General features: G+C 41.1%; 1 protein-coding gene across 3 annotated transcripts in view; it reads right to left on the bottom strand.

The window, feature by feature from the left end:
- The window catches only part of LOC137880083 (protein turtle homolog B-like), a 147,682-nt gene that overhangs the window by 964 nt on the left and 129,239 nt on the right, over nt 1-17,479 (bottom strand). For 2 of the 3 annotated variants that reach the window (XM_068721181.1, XM_068721182.1), the window contains exons 18-20: nt 11,780-13,417; nt 6,195-6,322; nt 1-3,894 (exon numbers count right to left, since the gene is read on the bottom strand). The exon at nt 1-3,894 is cut by the window's left edge and continues 964 nt beyond it. In XM_068721181.1, coding sequence (XP_068577282.1) covers nt 3,680-3,894; nt 6,195-6,322; nt 11,780-13,417 — 1,981 coding nt within the window. In that variant the 3' untranslated portion in view covers nt 1-3,679. Of the gene's footprint in view, nt 3,895-6,194; nt 6,323-10,674; nt 10,721-11,779; nt 13,418-17,479 lie in introns of those variants that run through there. The other variant, XM_068721183.1, reaches the window with a different exon arrangement.

Below are 17,479 nucleotides of genomic sequence, written 5' to 3'. Positions count from 1 at the left end.
TTTTTTCTTTACATTTTACAATATATAGACTACACTTTTTTACACTTTTCAATAATTAATCTTATATATATTTTGGTCTTTTTCCCCACATCTGTCAGTGTTTTAATTTCTTTTGAATGTGGGGTGATTACAACATGGATCAGTCCCTTCAGTGTTATGTTGCCAGAGTGCACCAGTTAGGATTTTGCAGATACAATATATGCAATATAAGTTAATTCCTCAACAGAAAAAAAATATTGGTATGTAGATTGGGACAATATGTTGGTACAGTACAGTATGTAAAATACAAGCTGACCTTATTGTTAATACAGTTATTTTTGTTATAAATTATTGATTTAAACTCTTTTAAAGGAAGTTGAGGACTTTTCAGCACTTATCTAATATTGATTCCATTCTAAAAACCTATCATTGGTAGAAAAGAGAGACTGCTTTGAGATTGTGTTTCAGCAATGTTCTACTAGTATTGGGGAAAGTCACCAATAACTTGCTAACTTCTGAGCAATGTAAATATAGTAATTATTATTATTCATTGTTAATTGATTGCCATGTGTTACCTTGTCTTTTCATACACAATGTTACATGTAACGTCCTCTGTCCCCACTAGAATGTCCAAGGTCTTTCAACGAAAACAAACAGGGAGATTTCATTCATTCACAACTGTGCTAAGAGGACCCACAGCAACACAAACATCAAGAGGTCTTCAGTGGAACAGTCAATGATCCAACATGTCCCTTTGAAAGGAAACAATGGCACTCTCCTCATATCTGACAAACATTGCTCTATAAATGGCATAAAACCAATGATATTCAAAAGCAACAAGATACAGTTACATATTTGTTACAACATTATGCAATATCACGGTTCTTATGCCATAAATAAAGGGTTTTATGGAGGAAGAGGTTCTCGTTTCTCTTTCAGTGTGATTTTGAATCCAACTACATTTCTCCAACAAGTGCCTTCTAACCGCCCATTCCAGTGGCGTTTGTAATCATTTAAACATATACTCATTGGTACGGCGTTACACATACACGGCTTGCTTAGCACCTTTAGGCCGCAAGAAGTGTTTGACACGACTGCTCAAGCACCTTGTGATGAGATGATTAAATGTAATTGAATAAAAGTTATTTCCACAATAAGTGCATCATATTGACACATTCTTTACTGTTAGCTACCAGATGCTCCCACAATTGCAGACGTCATAATTCCATCATAAAGGCACTAGCTTCTTTACTAAAACTGCTGCTTTTTGTAACTACTAAAGCAACCCCAATGCATGTGCTTGATGACTTCATTGACTTGATTCCTGTGGGCTGGATATGGTTGTGAGTCAGGACTATTTATGTGTGATAGTTTTATGTAAATAGATCCCATCACATCTCTTCTTCACGTCTCCTGCACTTTAAATATCAAATATTAGAGGAGAGGTCACAGTTTCTTTCAAAACCGTGACACCGCTCATTTTGAAAGCATTCATTGTGGAAATATCTTAATCAAGCAACCGAGTTTAGTCACTGAGACTTTGGTTGATTATAAAAGACTATGTTGAAGTGGTCAGAATTGCTCAAAATGACAATAAAAAAAATAAAAAATCACACAAGTAAATAAATGCATAAAAATCCATTGAACATACCTATAAGCAATGCCACTCCAGACACACTTCGGAAGAACATGGTCACTGCTTTCTTTCCGTATCAGGAGCCCCCGATATGTTACCATAATGTCTATAAATTCACTTCTGAAGAATTTGAGCACCTTTTGAGCAAAACGGAAAAACAGTACACCGCTCTCTGTTGAATCTAAAATATGACTGAGCTGCAGCGTGTACAATGGGTGTACACGCTGCGTGTAGTTGGGTTTCTGATGTTATGGCACTTCCTGTACTCATCCAATAAAATTAGCCCCTTAGCGTCCACGTGTCCATGTCAATTAGATAAATTGAATCATCTCAATCGCTGGAATCTTTCAAAGTAAAACTGGGCAACATGTAAACAAAACTGCATATACCAGTGTGGTATACAACAAAAAACATTTTGGCTGACTTTGTTACCCTCAATGCCACAAACTAAGTTCTTAACAGGTGACTTCACTCTCTGCATTTCCGTTTCGAGTGACAAGCACATAAAGAGACAAAATACAAAGAGGCGGGTACTTACATAAGCACGCACAAACAAATAGAAATAAAAAAGAAAATAGAAATAAAAAAATAGACACAAGTGAAGCAGGCAACCAACCAGTAGCTTGATTAAGGCCAAACAAAGCCATTGTTTTTTTTATGCCCTCTAACATGTATGAAGACAATACTATAATATACTATGGCACACAATCTTACCCTCCACTATGTATGGTTGTTTATTTTTATTTTTTTTAATTGAATTGTTTTTGGCATAACTATAGTTCTTTCTGAACCCTCTACACTACCTAAAGTAGAAGAACTGGCGATGTAAAGAAGCAGACACACACATGGAAGTAACATGGAGAAGATTTTGCTCCAGTGCAAACCGTTATGATATATGAGAAGCTACGGAGCAGTTAATTGGAGCAATTAGGTGACTTTATATAGAGTGCTATAGGAACCAGATAAATCTGTTACTGAAAGTAATTGAATCGCCGCATTAGTGGTTCGTTATAAGTGTGTGAAATGCAAATGTGCGGTATGCCCCTGTGTGAATGACATTTATTCCGTAAGAAATGAAATGTAGTGAAAGTCAATAGAATTCCTTCAGTAGGCCGAGTAAAGCAATTTTGCATTAGAGTGTGACAGAATTATCATCATGCAAGCTAAATAAACTGAATTAACTCAACATATGTACATCTAAATAAAACCAGAGGAAGTACATATAAGAGAAGAAAAATTTAACACGTCAATATAAGGGAAGTGAGTGGAAGATGGTAAAAGGCTAGTTTGATCTGCTGGCTGATCCTGTGGTTGTGTGGTCTCGTGTCCTGTGCTCTGAGGTATACTTGGTAGGAAGTGAGAACGTCCACGTTTGTGAGGTGAGTTTCTCGGCAGATAGGAGACGTTGCTGGCGGAGAGGATCCGGTGGAAGGTGCTGTAAACGGAAACCGGGATATATATATTTTTTGGGGGGATCTAAGTCTGAAGAAGCCTTTTAAAATTAAAACGGTAACACTGGCGAGGGAAAACTGGTTTGGGTTGGTTTGGAAAACGTATTGCCTCTTTTTGAATTCATCTTTTTGCACTGGAGTAAAACTTTGGAAAATCGTGGCAGCTGTCGTTTAGATTGTTATCGTCTAGCCCAAACACATTTTTTTTTTTTTAAAGGGAATGCTATGGGATTTTAGCACACACAGATCTTTGTGCATTTGGGCATCCCAATCAGTAGTAGTACAAATGATCAGAACTTTTTTTCAGAGCTGTGTCACTATCAGTAAGTTGGGAGCAGCATTTCAGACACAATCATTAATCTGTACTTTTTTTGTGGGTTCTTGATTTGCTGTCATCACAGATGGAACATGGCAGAATGCTTGCTAGTGCGGATTGAACTGACCAAGGCCCATAGCTATAGAATGTACTAAATCTGAATGCTGAAATTAGTGCTCCCCACGTTTATAGACAATACATTGCAAACATGTTTGTTTTTACCATCTGGTATGTTGCTAGTGTTACTTTTGGAATGAGGGCATATTGCATGATTGTGACCTTGTCCTCAAGGGGCTTTCAGAGGAGCGTTGCGTGGTCCAGGTCTATGTTGTCCATGCTGGCCAGAATAGCCTTCTGGTCCTCCCGGGGTGGGCGGCGGTACAGCAGAGCGGAAAAGCGAGTGTATGGGTCGTGGAGGATGGGCCGCTTCTTCTTCTTGTGGAGGTAGAGAGCTTCTTCGGGCTGGAGTACCTGAGAGGTGTAGGCCTGCTGGGTCTGAGAGGTGGTGACACCTGGAGGAGGGGGAGATGACAGGCAGGGTCACCGGAACTCATGGTGCCAATATTTACAGGCAATTCTGCATATTAACTCCACTGACATGACTGGAGTCGTCGTTTCCTGCCCTAATTTTACCATGTTGTGTGAAATGATCATGTATTCCACATCAATATCTATTGCAACTAAAAATGCAATTGAAAGAGTACATGATATAAGGCTGCAGACAGATGATGGAGAGAGTTCATTGTACAATCTGTGTTGTATCTCCCGTGTTTGGATGCTAAATATAGAAAGAATTTACAGCCAGCACACGGTTAGCTACCTCCAAGAAATATTGAATATTGCTACCATGAAGTGAAAGCAGGGGGAAAACAGCTAGCCTGGCTCAGTCCAAAACAGAACAACATCCACAAGCATCTAATTCCTGGAGTCTCTGTTGGTTGCCGGTCCACCTCTTAGTGAAGGAAAGGCTCCAGGAAGATCAATGTCCCGGTTGAGAAAAAGTTCCAACTCCCTGTAAAACCATGACGATGACGAAACGATGTTACACGTTTGTGTACGGTTAAACTAACATGATAGAGTATGTGACAACAACATGTCCATTAGTCAAATCTACTGGTGCTGGTAGGCAGGTTTATTTTGTTAAAGTTTCCCCCACTTTTAGACTTTATGCTAAGCTAAGCTAATCGCCTGCTGACTCTAGCGTTATATTCATATCAGCGTAATTCCTAAACTGTTGCTTTTAAGCAGAGATGAAAACCAATACCAGTACTGTACCTTTGACTTTTTTCTACCAACACAATGTGTTCTTAGTTTATGAAGACACTAGTCAATGAGTATCCATAGAGACACTGCAGCATGGGAGAAACTCGTGGCTCCTGCTATTGCTCTTTTGCTGGTCAAAACCTGCTAAGAATCTTGTGCATTTCTGACGAAAGCTGGGATTATTTGTTTCACTTTACACATGCTAAACTATCATCACTGCCAGCCCAGTTTGTATTGCTGGAAGATCCGCCCCCTAATCTGCCTCTGATTAGCTATACCTTCCCTGCATTCGAGCAACTCATTCAAGCAACCCATTTTTGTTCCTGTATTATGAAGGAAAGCTACTTACGAAGATACCAGACGGTAGAGAGCACCAAAGCAGCAGAGAAACGGTCCAACAACTTCAAGTTTACCTAATTGTTTTTGTTTTTTGTTACAATTTCAGTATGCTATTTCATTATTAAATTCACATCAGAGAATTTTTGAGGCGAGATATCCATTTGCTAACTTCCAACCGAAGGCAAATCAAAAAATTTGCTCCAATGCTTTTGGAGTTCAGAAGCTCTACAAACGGCCGGCGGTCACTAGTCAGCCAGTCACACACATACTGTATACTGGTGAGAAGCAAATGTAATGACAATGTTGTTGATATCACTAAAAGATAAGTAATAGCAGAGAGAGTCTTTTCAGCGACGCACACCTGCACACACGCTAGACTGTTCCATTATGAGCTGTCCGAATACAAGGAAGGAGTCTTGCCTTGCCTCTGTAGGACACGGCGTGGAAGGACACGGCGTGGAAGGACCCGTCCGACCAAGCATCCTTGACTTTGAGAAGCACCCGCTGTTGTACACACTGTATTGCATTTGAAAAGCGATATGTTCACTTAGCTTTAAAAAAAAGAGAACAAACTACATAGTCAGTGGCTACAAATCTTTAAATAGACCTGAACGAAGGGATAGAAATTAGTAAAGTGACTAGTGATTAACATCTCCAATGTAAACCCATCTATGGGTTCCCTTTGTCAGACCCTGGGAACTGCAGTACCTGTCTTGTGTGCTTTTGTTTGGATGGCTCTGCAAATCTCAAGAACCGTTTAAATAAACAAGTGCAGCAGCAGAAACGGTGATTCAGGGCTCTGCGGAGTTGAGCCTCATGTCCACAGCTGGGCTTTACAGGCCGCAGCTCATTGACCGCAGTTCACATTTGATGCTGGACATACTAACCATACAACCAAACTCTTCTTCACCTCCCTGGAGTCAACCAGTGATGAGAGGTTCATGATGACAATGTTTTTACAATATCACATGCCAAATCAGTACTGACCACCCAATTAAGTCAATAGAAGAGTTTTGCTTCTCATTTGTCTGACCAACACAAAATAAAAAATAAAAATCAATAGAAAAATCCTTCGTAGGTCACAAAAAACACACACAAATGCATCTTCTAAAAGCAAAAAAACCCAAAGATTTTTTACCTGTGGTCATCATGACATTGCAAGTTTAAAAATGATCACTGCGTTACAAAGTGAGAGGAACAGGGTTCACACCTGCTTTCTTTCTGGACTTGGAGTTATTGTTGTTCATCATCATCTTCTTGGCCTTTTTAATACGTTGGTATCTCAGTGCATCAATCCTCTCAGACCCCGAAAGGGCACTCGGCGCACCTCGACGTTTTCTGGATGAAGAGCAGAGAGAGGGGAGAACGGGTAACTCCGGGCCAAACATAGTCAGTGGACGGTGTTTCTGCACTACGGAGTGCAACGGAGCCAGAAACCCACACAATCTCAAAACAGCACGGCTTGTGCTAAGCAAAGAGGTGCAGCACATTGCCAAAGGATCAATATGAGACACTGAAAGAGCTGTTCTCTGAAACTAACAGAAGTTTTCTTCATAAAGGTTTGAAGAACAGTGCAATTAATTCTACTATTGCCAAAACCTTATACGTCATCTGGATTTACTAACAGTTATGTTCAGCTCAAAGATGATTGTGTTTCACAAAATAGGTTAATAAATCGAGATGGTAAATCAAATTATGCACCTTGAAATTTCACTGCCCTTCAAGGACATCTAAGATATTTTGCTCAAATTGATCCAAACAATCTAAAGGAAAGCAAAGTATTACATGACCCCTGAAACCATCTATTGACCTCAAATCCGAACAGTGAGTACATTTTGAGAAGATACAACATATTAAAAAACACTTGCGCTGTTGGTTTCAGAGGAAGATTCTTCAAAAAATAGAAGAAAAGAATAATTTCAACAAAATGTAAGCAAGAATTTGAATTAATAATACGTTTGCAGATTGTTTCACTATTTTAAAATAAATGAATCTATCCCTCTCTGAAAATAACAGAACAAATGTTTCCTTGGCATTCAGTGTATATTTCTCAGTTGATCATGACTGCACAGACCTCCCTCCCATTAATGGAGGTAGTTACTGTATATGACTTGGCAGCCCACAGATCTCTGCCACAAACACACACTCGGTTCTCCAGGGCACAGAAAACAATTAGCATTACAGAGAGGCCATCTTCCCACCGTGGCTGCAGAGAGAAACCGAAGGTCGTTAGTAGAGGGGGAGAATTACAGCTGAGCAACAAAGCATCATCAATATGTATTCATAGACATGGATACTGTCTACAATGGGCTTCACCATGCTGACAGGGGGAGAGATGGCGGGAGGGGAAAATGACTACTCGGGAACAGTCACATAATGAAAAATAAGCCAAAGAAAAGCGAAGCACTAGGACAACAAATGTAACAAGAATTTAGCCATAGAATTGTTTCTTTTTTCTTTTCTTTTTTCAAACGGAGGAGCAATATTTAGCGATGGCATGCATGGCAGTTTGCACATGGAACACGACTTTAAAGGGGAATACATTCAAAAGCTCATTGGAAGTTCACTCACACATAAGGGGGTCCTCAAGCCCCCCCGTGTGTGTGTCCCCGTCTGCAAGCCCTTGGCAAAATATTTGTTCCTTAGGATAAAAAGAAGTGCATACGCTGTTTTGGCAGGACACTTTGCTTCACATGGCAGTGAGAACTGTTCTGCAGTCCAAACTTAAAAGTGCAATTGTATACTTACAGTAGATGGTTTGATTGTTGCTCTATACAGATGCTTTATACAGGGGATTAAGGCCATGTGTCCACCAGGAATCTGCATTTAGTTACTGGGGCTAAATAGAGATGGAAGCGCTGCTCATCGCTCCTGCTATTGCTCTGTTGCTAGTCAAAACCTGCTAAGAATCTGGTGCATTTCTGACAAAAGCTGGGATATTTGTTTCACTTCTCGTAACTTGTACAATGAGAACTTTACACATGCTAAGCTATCATCACTGCCAGGAACATGCAACAGCATTTCTGCTTCATTGTTAATGCACCAAAAAAGGAGCTGTGAATGATGGATCCCAGTGGACACACAGCTTAAATTGACGTCATAACGCCAATCTTACAAAATATTTCTTGGAGATTGGGGTCCAAAATATTTTCAATTAGTGACATACAATACAAGCATCTGTAAAAATATATAAATGGCAGAATGTGTCACGCTTGAGGAGAATGCTAAGAGCGCTTTAGAACGTGATCATTTAACAATAAAGGACGTCAATGTGGACGTCCACATAGACCACCCTTAAATAAATACACAGTATGCCACACCTTGTAATAATCTATATAGTACAGAAAGACAAAGGACACCAACATAAATTGTTGATCATACCTGCTGAGAACAGCACATTTGCTTTTTATAATGTGAAATCAACTCTACCTGGATGTAACTCCAGTTCTATGAATATGTAAGTAGCCATTTTCTGGACTTCACTATTGGTTATTTTTTTTTTTTTCAATAAAAGAAGTAATTAGTTGTACAGCGCCCTTTATTACTAACATTACACCGGGCCACGCTGCCTGTGTGAGCAGCGCATGATGGCTGCCTTGCTGGACTGCTGTGTCTCTCACACATGTGGTGTCTGCACAGACAGGTGAGGGGGTGTTGCTCGTAGGTGGAGAGGGTCGTCTACCTGATGAGCCGCTCCTCTACTCCTTGTGTCAAAGTGTACTTGGGCAAGATACTGAACGCCAAATTGTCTCCGAAGGCTGTGCAATTTTTTTCTCTCATGTCTGGGACATGTTCTACAGATATAGATATTCTACATTTCTACTTTGAAACTGTAGAAATGTTGCTGGTATGATGCCAATACAGTCAAAATAATTTGATGATAATTTTCACTGTCTATTTTTGCTGTAAAGCGTGCACAGCATGCAGAAAAAAATATGTGAGATCTAAAATCTCTAGAAGACAGGCGCATGCATGCAGTGAGGCTGCTCGAACCCGTTAACATGGGAAATAAAAAAGCAAGAGAATACCCAACGCACACGCACTGCTCACAGAGGCAGTGTGGCCTGGGGGCTATTCTTTGCTGGCCTCTGGCCAGGGGCCAAGGAACAGATGTGATTGGCCCTCCAAATCCCTACGAGGCTCATCTTCAGACTCAGAAGAAGGACAATGATTACTTGGAGCAGCTGGATGTCAGATTAACATCTTGCTGGATGTTAGAATAGTGAGTTGGAGGAATGGCATGTTGAGCATCAGATGGCTCAACCAAAGGTGCCTGTGTCCATCCTACAGTATGCAGTGCACACTGTTCTCTCACAGTTGATAGTAAACACCAGAGACATCCTGATAAGAAGTGTGGTAATCCTTGGCAATCTCCTTGGCAATCAGATGGGTCTTGTACTAGTGAGGGAGTTTGTTAAGAAGGCTAGCCTAGAGCTGCACCCTAAGCAGCATTAACATATAAGAAATCGGACAGGATCGAGTAGCAATTGATTCCTTCCTGAGGAAGCTGGCCAAATAGAGGAAATGGATTACCACTGGGCCAATGGGAGGAAGAGGGAAGGAGGCACTGACTGTATTCTTGACACGTGCAATTCCTTTGTCCATTTGCTGGGCCGTGCCCATGCATTTGGTAGCAAAAAACATTGCCACAAGATCAGTGGTTAGCAACACGTTCTGTTCTTTCTTGGCGTAGGGAAAAATGGGGACATATAACCCAGGTCTTATATTTGGCGTTTTGAGCCGAGATGAAAGTGGAACAGGAGGAGTAGTTCTCCTCTATGATGATATTTTACAATGACGTTGGATTTTGACAGTCATGTTTGCTGAAGAGTTGTTTCTTTTACATGGATTCAAGGTGAACTGAGGTAAACACCAATCTTATTACTCAATTATTGCATAGCATTAGAGTGAATTGGTCTGCCTCAGGGTGCTGAGGCGGAGGCTAATTAGGGAAAATCAATCAATAAGTCAGTAGAGGTCCAAGTTCGTACAAAATACCATCAACTTACAGTACACTTTCAAAACTTTGTCATTTTCAGGGGCTTCTGTTTGCATTGACAATCATTTAACTTGTGGCTGATGTCAAACCCATGACAACTTAAGTGTGGTTTTATCTCTAGACTAAAGGCTCAGAAAAGAAAAGCTTTTAACTAGTCTATTGGAATGTAGTCCAGTTTGGCTTTGCACAGATGTGTTTTTAGGCTTTTGCACCAAATACTATAATGAAATGTATTACATTCCCTTGTGACATTTGCTGAACCAATTTTCAGAATAGCAAAGTAAGCAATCAATGAATATGAATGAAAAATAAATATTTAAATTGGTTTGAGGCTGATAAGAGCACTATTGCCTTACTTATGTGTAGACCTGTGGTAGAGTTATCCGTGAACGTGGTCAGTTAGCAAACCACTCAAGCATGAAATAATGTTGGTGATACAACCGATCTAATTTATTGGCTAACTGATGGCATATGCATATCAGAATGCATAATGTACTGAAGACTGCAGAACTTAAAATGCATAGCCATTTTAAGAAAAAGGAAAGAACTGAAATGAACTACATGTGTTGACTGAAGGAAGGAACAAATCAAACAAAGACTCAGCGTCTTGTATTCCCCTTTAAAGGACGAGGTGATCAAAAAAAGTCCCACCTGCTAACCCCCCCCTTTCAGACATGGATCCAACCCTTACCTATTGCGGTGTAGAGGACCTGGTCACAACAACGCTGCCCAGATAGCTGAGATCAATCAAAAACAAAGCAGGTAAGACTCCAGGAGCCATCAAGAACCACCATACTGCCCCTAATTCATAATGATGGAGACATTGCAGTACATGAGAAGCGGACAGGCCCTGTGACACACTTTTCAAAACAACCTTTCCTTGGTAGTCAGACCTGGGGGTGTCCTTGGGGCAATTAAAGGGGTTGGGGAGAGGAGGGTTACAGAAAGGTAAGGAGAAGTAGGGTAGGAGAAAATCTGAGAGGTTGAAGGGTAAGGGAGAGTCAGGTTACTAAGGCCGAGGATGGGCCGCAGGGCCTGCCAAGATGAACTCTTCTTTAAGCATCCTTCTGCATGATAAAGGCATCTTCAAAGGCTTGGAGCTAGACATAAAAATGGGTGTTTGCTTTGTCTGGGGAATCAATTGGATGAATATTATAGGATTCCTCCTGTTAGGTGAAAGCAGGGTAACGCATGATACAGATGGAAAAACAGGGATCCTATGGTGATGTCTGCAAATTCCCAGGCCTTTAGGGGCTTGTGCCAAGCAAATTACATGTTTTTCATCCGGGTGGAGTGTAGCCCCAAAAGGTCTGACATGTAATCTGTGAAGCAAATGCATTTTCTTGTCAATTCAACAAATAATTTGTTTCACAGTTTATACTTTTTTGTTTCACTGGAAAATGCAATGTATTTTTCAAGGTGATCATTTTAAGACAATGCTTCACAGATTTAATGGGTGAATACCTCTAACTTGATGTCTGACATGAAAAGCAGCATTGACCAAACTGAAACTAAACTGAACGTCCAGAGCTCATCAAATGAATCAACTCAACTAAATGGTTTCCTTCAACCAGAAGGTTTTCATTTTTCATATAAAAGTGTTAACAAATGAAAAAAAGCATCAAAAAAAAAAACTAAACTAATTTGCCTTGCATTTACTAATGAATTAAAAAGTGATGGATATTAGACAACACTTTCACTAACCAAAATGTCAGAGCAACTTCATACATCAAAGCATTATGGGTTGGGGCAGATGACTCAAATGGTATCCCTCTCTGCATGCCTAATGCACCTACCCTGAAGCTGACAACTGGGGTGGAGAGGGCTCAGATGGAAGGATCCCCTCCTCAGTCCTCCTCTGAGATGGCATCTGCCCAAATATGTTGCTGCTTTCCATGGGGGGTGACGGGGACTGGGAAGCTGGGTAGCTGGTTGCGGATGTGGCAAAGGCCATGTGGGAACGGTAGCTGGGACTTGCTCTCCTGCTACCCTGGCCTTGGGCAGGTGAGGAGGAGGGGGTAGATCTCCTTGAGAAGCTGGCTGTGGAAGGAGGGAGGAGGGTAATCTCAGACATCTCTGGGGGTATGTGAGGTTGGACAATGCTGGGACGTGGCCTGGGACGTACTACAATCTCTGGGGAGCCCTCATGAGAACTAAGGGGGCTTTGGGTGAGGGGTGAGAGTCGGGAGGGCTGGAGAACCACCTGATGCATGCCAGAATCCATCCTACGAGCCTGTCTGGGACTGAAACGAGGGGTGGTTTCAAACCATCGTGTGTCCAAGCTACTGAATTGGCTAGGGACAATATGGGCCATTGGATCGGTGTAAGGCAAAACCGGCACACCCATACCGTGGCTTGTGTGTCTTAGCTGCCCTAAATGTGCCTCTTGCATAGCAAAATGCTTGGCTGGGGAGCCACGAGGCCTGGCCTTGCTGGGAGACTTGCTTGAGCGGCTCTTTGGGGCCTGCAGTGGCAGGACAGCTGGGTATGTAGGCATTGGAAGGGAGGAGGGCTGGAAAGCACTTAGGGGAAGAACATGAGGTGGAGGAGGATAGGGTGAGTCGTGGCGGAGATGCAAAGGGTGATGGGGCGGAAAAATAAACTGGGGCCCCTCCAGACTTGCAAAGGTGAAATCCAGTCCCTGCCAAATCTCCGGGGAACGAGAGGAAGAGGTGAGTGTCAGAGGAAGTGGGAAACCAGGGACAGCATATTGTGGGAAATCACCCTCCCCCATTTCTTCAGGAATCATGGGGTGACCAAAAGGACCTTCAGCAAGATATGGAGGGGAGGACATGACTGAGCTGAGAGGGCTAGTATCAGGCATGTAAAAAGGTGGTGGGGGATCATGATCCCCAGGGTGGCCTAGGTAGCCATAGAAAGCTCTGTGGTGGAGAGAACCTCGGATCTGCCCAGTGGCCTGGAGCCGACTGCTCTCCATGATGGTCATACCTTCGAAGGGCCTGTGGAAACGAGGGCTGTAGGCTGGAGGTTGCAGGTAGGATTCCTGACTGGAGATCGGAGAAATCTGGTGAGGCCGAAGTGGTGCCATAATAGGGGGCAGAGGCCTGGGATCGTCATTCTCTTCGTCTGACTGCCGGAATTCAGGGTAGAGGTCTGATTCTTCCACAAAGGGGAAGCCCTCAATTCGCCGGGGCTTAACAGACATTTCTGGGTCAGTAGGATCTATGACAAAGCGTCCATCTGGGCCTCGGCAGATGAGTTCAATTGGTGTTGTTGCTTCAACTTCATGCTTGGAGATGCCGTATTTCTTGCTTGTTATTGCTCTTTTGGTCTTCTTGTATAAAGACAACTCCTCCCTCTTCCCCGGACTTGGGGGTGGTTTAGTCCCACGCTGGTCATGACTATCTTCAGATGATTCTGACAGGGATGCCTTTGAACGAATGCTCTCTGGGCTCACCTTTCCTGACGATGACCTACAGAAAACAATACAGAAGAAGTAAATCTTTAAATATTCATGAAGCCAGTACTCTGCACAAAGCTTCAGGAAGATGAGATATAAAAGCACAGGTTTAATCAATAACATCAATGATGGCTGCACTCCATTGAGAAGATTATGACTTCTACTTCAAAACACCTGTTTGAAGTCATGAGTGAACAAAGATATCCTGCATGCCTGCCAATTTTCAATTTGTGTGCTGTTTGCAACATCTTCACAAGTTGATAGAGCTATAACAACCCTACACTGTCTTGAACATAAACATGGAGTGACCAATGGGAACTTGAGAAGAACTATGACTCCTTTAATACCAGTCTCAACTTTTCTCTTGATACTAAATGTTATGAATTTTGCCTAACAGCCGGGAATTCATGTGTATTTGCTTCTGCACCATCTAAACCTTTCATTTAACAGTCAGAAAAAGGCATCATGTGCTTCTATGCCTCACCGTTGCCACCAACTTGGTAATTTAAGCTGGACAGATACTTTGCTTGCACTGTGAGGTTCAACTGACTGTAGATGCAGTGTTTGGTGACACAAGATCATTGTTTCATTTGTCAAGTAGTCAGGAAGGTGCACACAATGAGGAAAAACCACACACTAAATGGGCCAGTGAGAATCTCAAACATATATTATAGAAATTTCGTGCAATTCCATTAAAAAAAGGACAATGAGAACAACAAACTGGTTTGTTGGTACACACACAGTGCCTTTCACTCTAGCTATCTGAAGTGTATTTGGACAGTGACAACCTTTCATTTGTTTTGGCTGTGTACTTTATTTGAAATTAAATAATGACGTAACAAAAAATAACTGTTTTTCAGCTTTAAAGCCTCTGAATAGGTAGCTTTAAATCTAAAATATTTCATTAAAATATAAAATATCCATGACTAAAAAAGCAACACAAAGTAAAAAAATATTTTGGTATTATAATGGAGATTTTTTTAAAGTGCTTCATTAGGACTGTGCAAGTGTGGTTAGATTACATTTGATTGACAGTGAACAAACAAAGCACCAACTGTATGGAAGGATGGGACATCACATTTTTTGCAGCCCATCCTTATTTCAACTAGTTTGAAGAGCACGGAGAGAAAATATAAATATCATATCCCCTGAGTGAAATAACCACACTGTTCAGACTTTGACAGAAAATAGTGTGTTCATGTAGGAACCCATCACCAACACTCAGAGGCTGACAGAGAAAAAGGTGTTTTAGGGCCTTTAAGGTGTTCACATTCATACTAAGACTTGCAGCCTTTTCATACATAGTTTCCCTAACTTTTTTCCCTACAAAATCTAGGTGTATTTCAGTGTGGCATACATGTTTCAATACATATGTAAGCATTTCTACTACCCCTTGCTGTTTCAGAGCTGGGAAGAAAGCCTCCTTTAGTGCCACGTGCACTACATGATGCTCATGGTGAATATGTTAGGATGGTTAGCATGTTAACTGCAGTACTGTTTGGAGTCAAACTAGGAGTTACAGCTTTCTTGACCACTCCAGGGCCAAATAGTAAGAATCCATGACAATGTCAAAAGAGGAAAAGGAGCTGGCCTTTGCACTAGATATCAGCAACACTAGTTGTCACCAACAGCAATGTAACGCTCTGGTATGGCAGGCAGGTGTGACCGATAGGTGTGGGAGCAGAGGCTTTGATCCAAGACACCTGCAGATGAGTGAGAATACAACCAACCATAGCTAGGAGTGACACTGGCTTTGTGTCAATACCAGGTCAAAGGTCATTCTAATGAAAGACAGCTGAGATAGCCCAATTGCTGCAACTGTCCTTTTTTTCTGTGACGAGATTTCTGGGTGGCATCAAAGAATTCAAGTTCAGCGGTGACAGATATACCTTGTATTTGTATTTGAGAATATGACCAGTACACACCACACTTTAAAGTACACAATATGAAACTCTGTTCTGTCTGACATTTTTTGTTAATGACTTTGTCTTCTTATAGGAAGGAGTAAATGAAAACAATGATTTTTTTTTTAAGCCACAGATACTTTATTTAGTGGAAAATAAAACGTATAGCCAATCCACCATAGGAATCACTCAGACTTGAGCTTATAATATAAGAAGAGTCTTTATAAGGCAGCTGCTACTGAAAAAACACTGTTACACGTGATAAATACTCAAGCTGTGTTTCCAGGTGCCTACTCAGATATGGTTTCTGTGAAAAAGCACATCTGCGTTATTGAGCTACAGAGACAAATAATACTAAAGTATAGCTAGTTGTCATAAACTATGGTGATAATCTATATCCATATATATATATATATATATATATAGATATATAATGTAACATAAACACATACATCACAACAACTATGCTTGTCTTAATATGGGCTGCCTTTTCTGTGTTCACATGAAAGACTGCTCATACAATGTCACAATCATAACAGTTACTTTTCTGTTGTGTCTGTTGATTTGACCATCATTCCTATTGGTTACAATAATCAGAAACTGTAACATATGTTGTTAAGTTGATGATGCTATTGCGTCACTGTTTCTCTAAGAAATACGGACTACAACCAAGAGGAATAGTGGCCACAATGATGAAAAGCAGGCTATTTACTGTATGAGCAAAATCTTCCCTTCATGTACACGTAACAATAAGAAATACAGCTGATTGTCTTCAAACTGGCTGTTTCATGACAAAAAAAACATTAATTACTGTGTCAATACACAGCAACTGAATAAAGATTCAGTGATCACTACGGATGCTGTACAAAAACAATAGGTCCTTCAAGTACAGACAAGATTTTACAGAGTTTACACAGAAGCTAAAAATGCAGATTAACAACTCAAACACTTGGCATTTATGTAACGGAACAAGGTAGATTAACAGGCATAAAAAAAACGTGTGACTGTGACGGCATCTGGGCTGAGAAAGGAATCGTGGTGACGTGAATCAATTCCAAAGTGTCAAAAAGAAAGTATTCCAGGTCACTCAGAGGTGAAACGGGGATTCAAAGGAGTGAGAAAGGACTCATTGAATACACAGCTCAAACTGTAGGAATGGCTACAACGCATAGAGTGCTGTGAACAATGCAGAAAACAAGGATAGTTTTTAGAAGATTGATTCTCTCATATCTGTACGGTTACCATAAGGCTACAGCCAGCAGCTGGTTAGCTTAGCTTAGCATAAAGACTGCATTGGTGACTCGCATTTCCCATAACGTCAAACTATTCCTTTAACAAATACAGCAAAGCACTGTGGTTGAACGCACATCTCAGGAATGATTTCATTGCTCTGGAAAGTCTCTCAATATTAATATATATTTTTCAGACAAAAGCAGATACATGCATGATGTCATTTACCAAAACTTTTTTCTTCACTTTCATTTCATGATCTGCCTCTCATTGATGTTTCAACGAACCATTGCCATACAGTGAATGACCTGTTTACTGTATGTAGTTGACTAACAGGATCTCAGAGCAGGACAGCATTAGAGTTGATGAGACATCAGTGCTGCTCCGATGTCTGTATGAAGCAAGAGCAAGGGGACGATTAGGTTAGCTTAGCATAAAGACAGGAAGCAGGGGGAAACAGCTAGCCTGGCTCACTGCAAAGGCTAAAAGTACACAAATTAACATGTTATATCTCATTCTTTTCCTTCTGCTTCCAGTCGTTATGCTAAGCTAAGCCAACCAACCCCTGGTCCCAGCTATAGCGTATAGACATGAGAGATGTATCGATTCTGATTTAGCTTTAACCCGAAAGAGAATAATGGGTTTTCCCAAAATGTAAAACTATTCCTTTAGAGGGAGCCATATCATTTTAAAGTTCAAATATGTATTTTCGGTTTCTACTAGAACATGTTTACATGCTTAAATGTTCATAAAACACATGATGTTTCTCATACTGTCTGTCTGAATATACCTTTATTCATCCGTTTTAGCGACTGTCTCTTTAAGCCCCCCCTCACAGAAAAGCCCAGTCTGCTCTGATTGGTCAGTGTTTTTCCGCGCTTCTGCATTGTTGCCATCTTCACAGCGTCACTGCAGTTGTGGGACTCAAAGTGTGCATCAAC

Source organism: Cebidichthys violaceus, unplaced genomic scaffold (genome assembly GCF_023349555.1).
Source record: "Cebidichthys violaceus isolate CVI_PGR_0920_01 unplaced genomic scaffold, fCebVio1.0.p SCAF_27, whole genome shotgun sequence".
NCBI classification, from domain to species: Eukaryota; Metazoa; Chordata; class Actinopteri; order Perciformes; family Stichaeidae; genus Cebidichthys; species Cebidichthys violaceus.
Note: the sequence above shows the minus strand (reverse complement) of the source record. Positions and strands in the feature narration are given on the sequence as shown.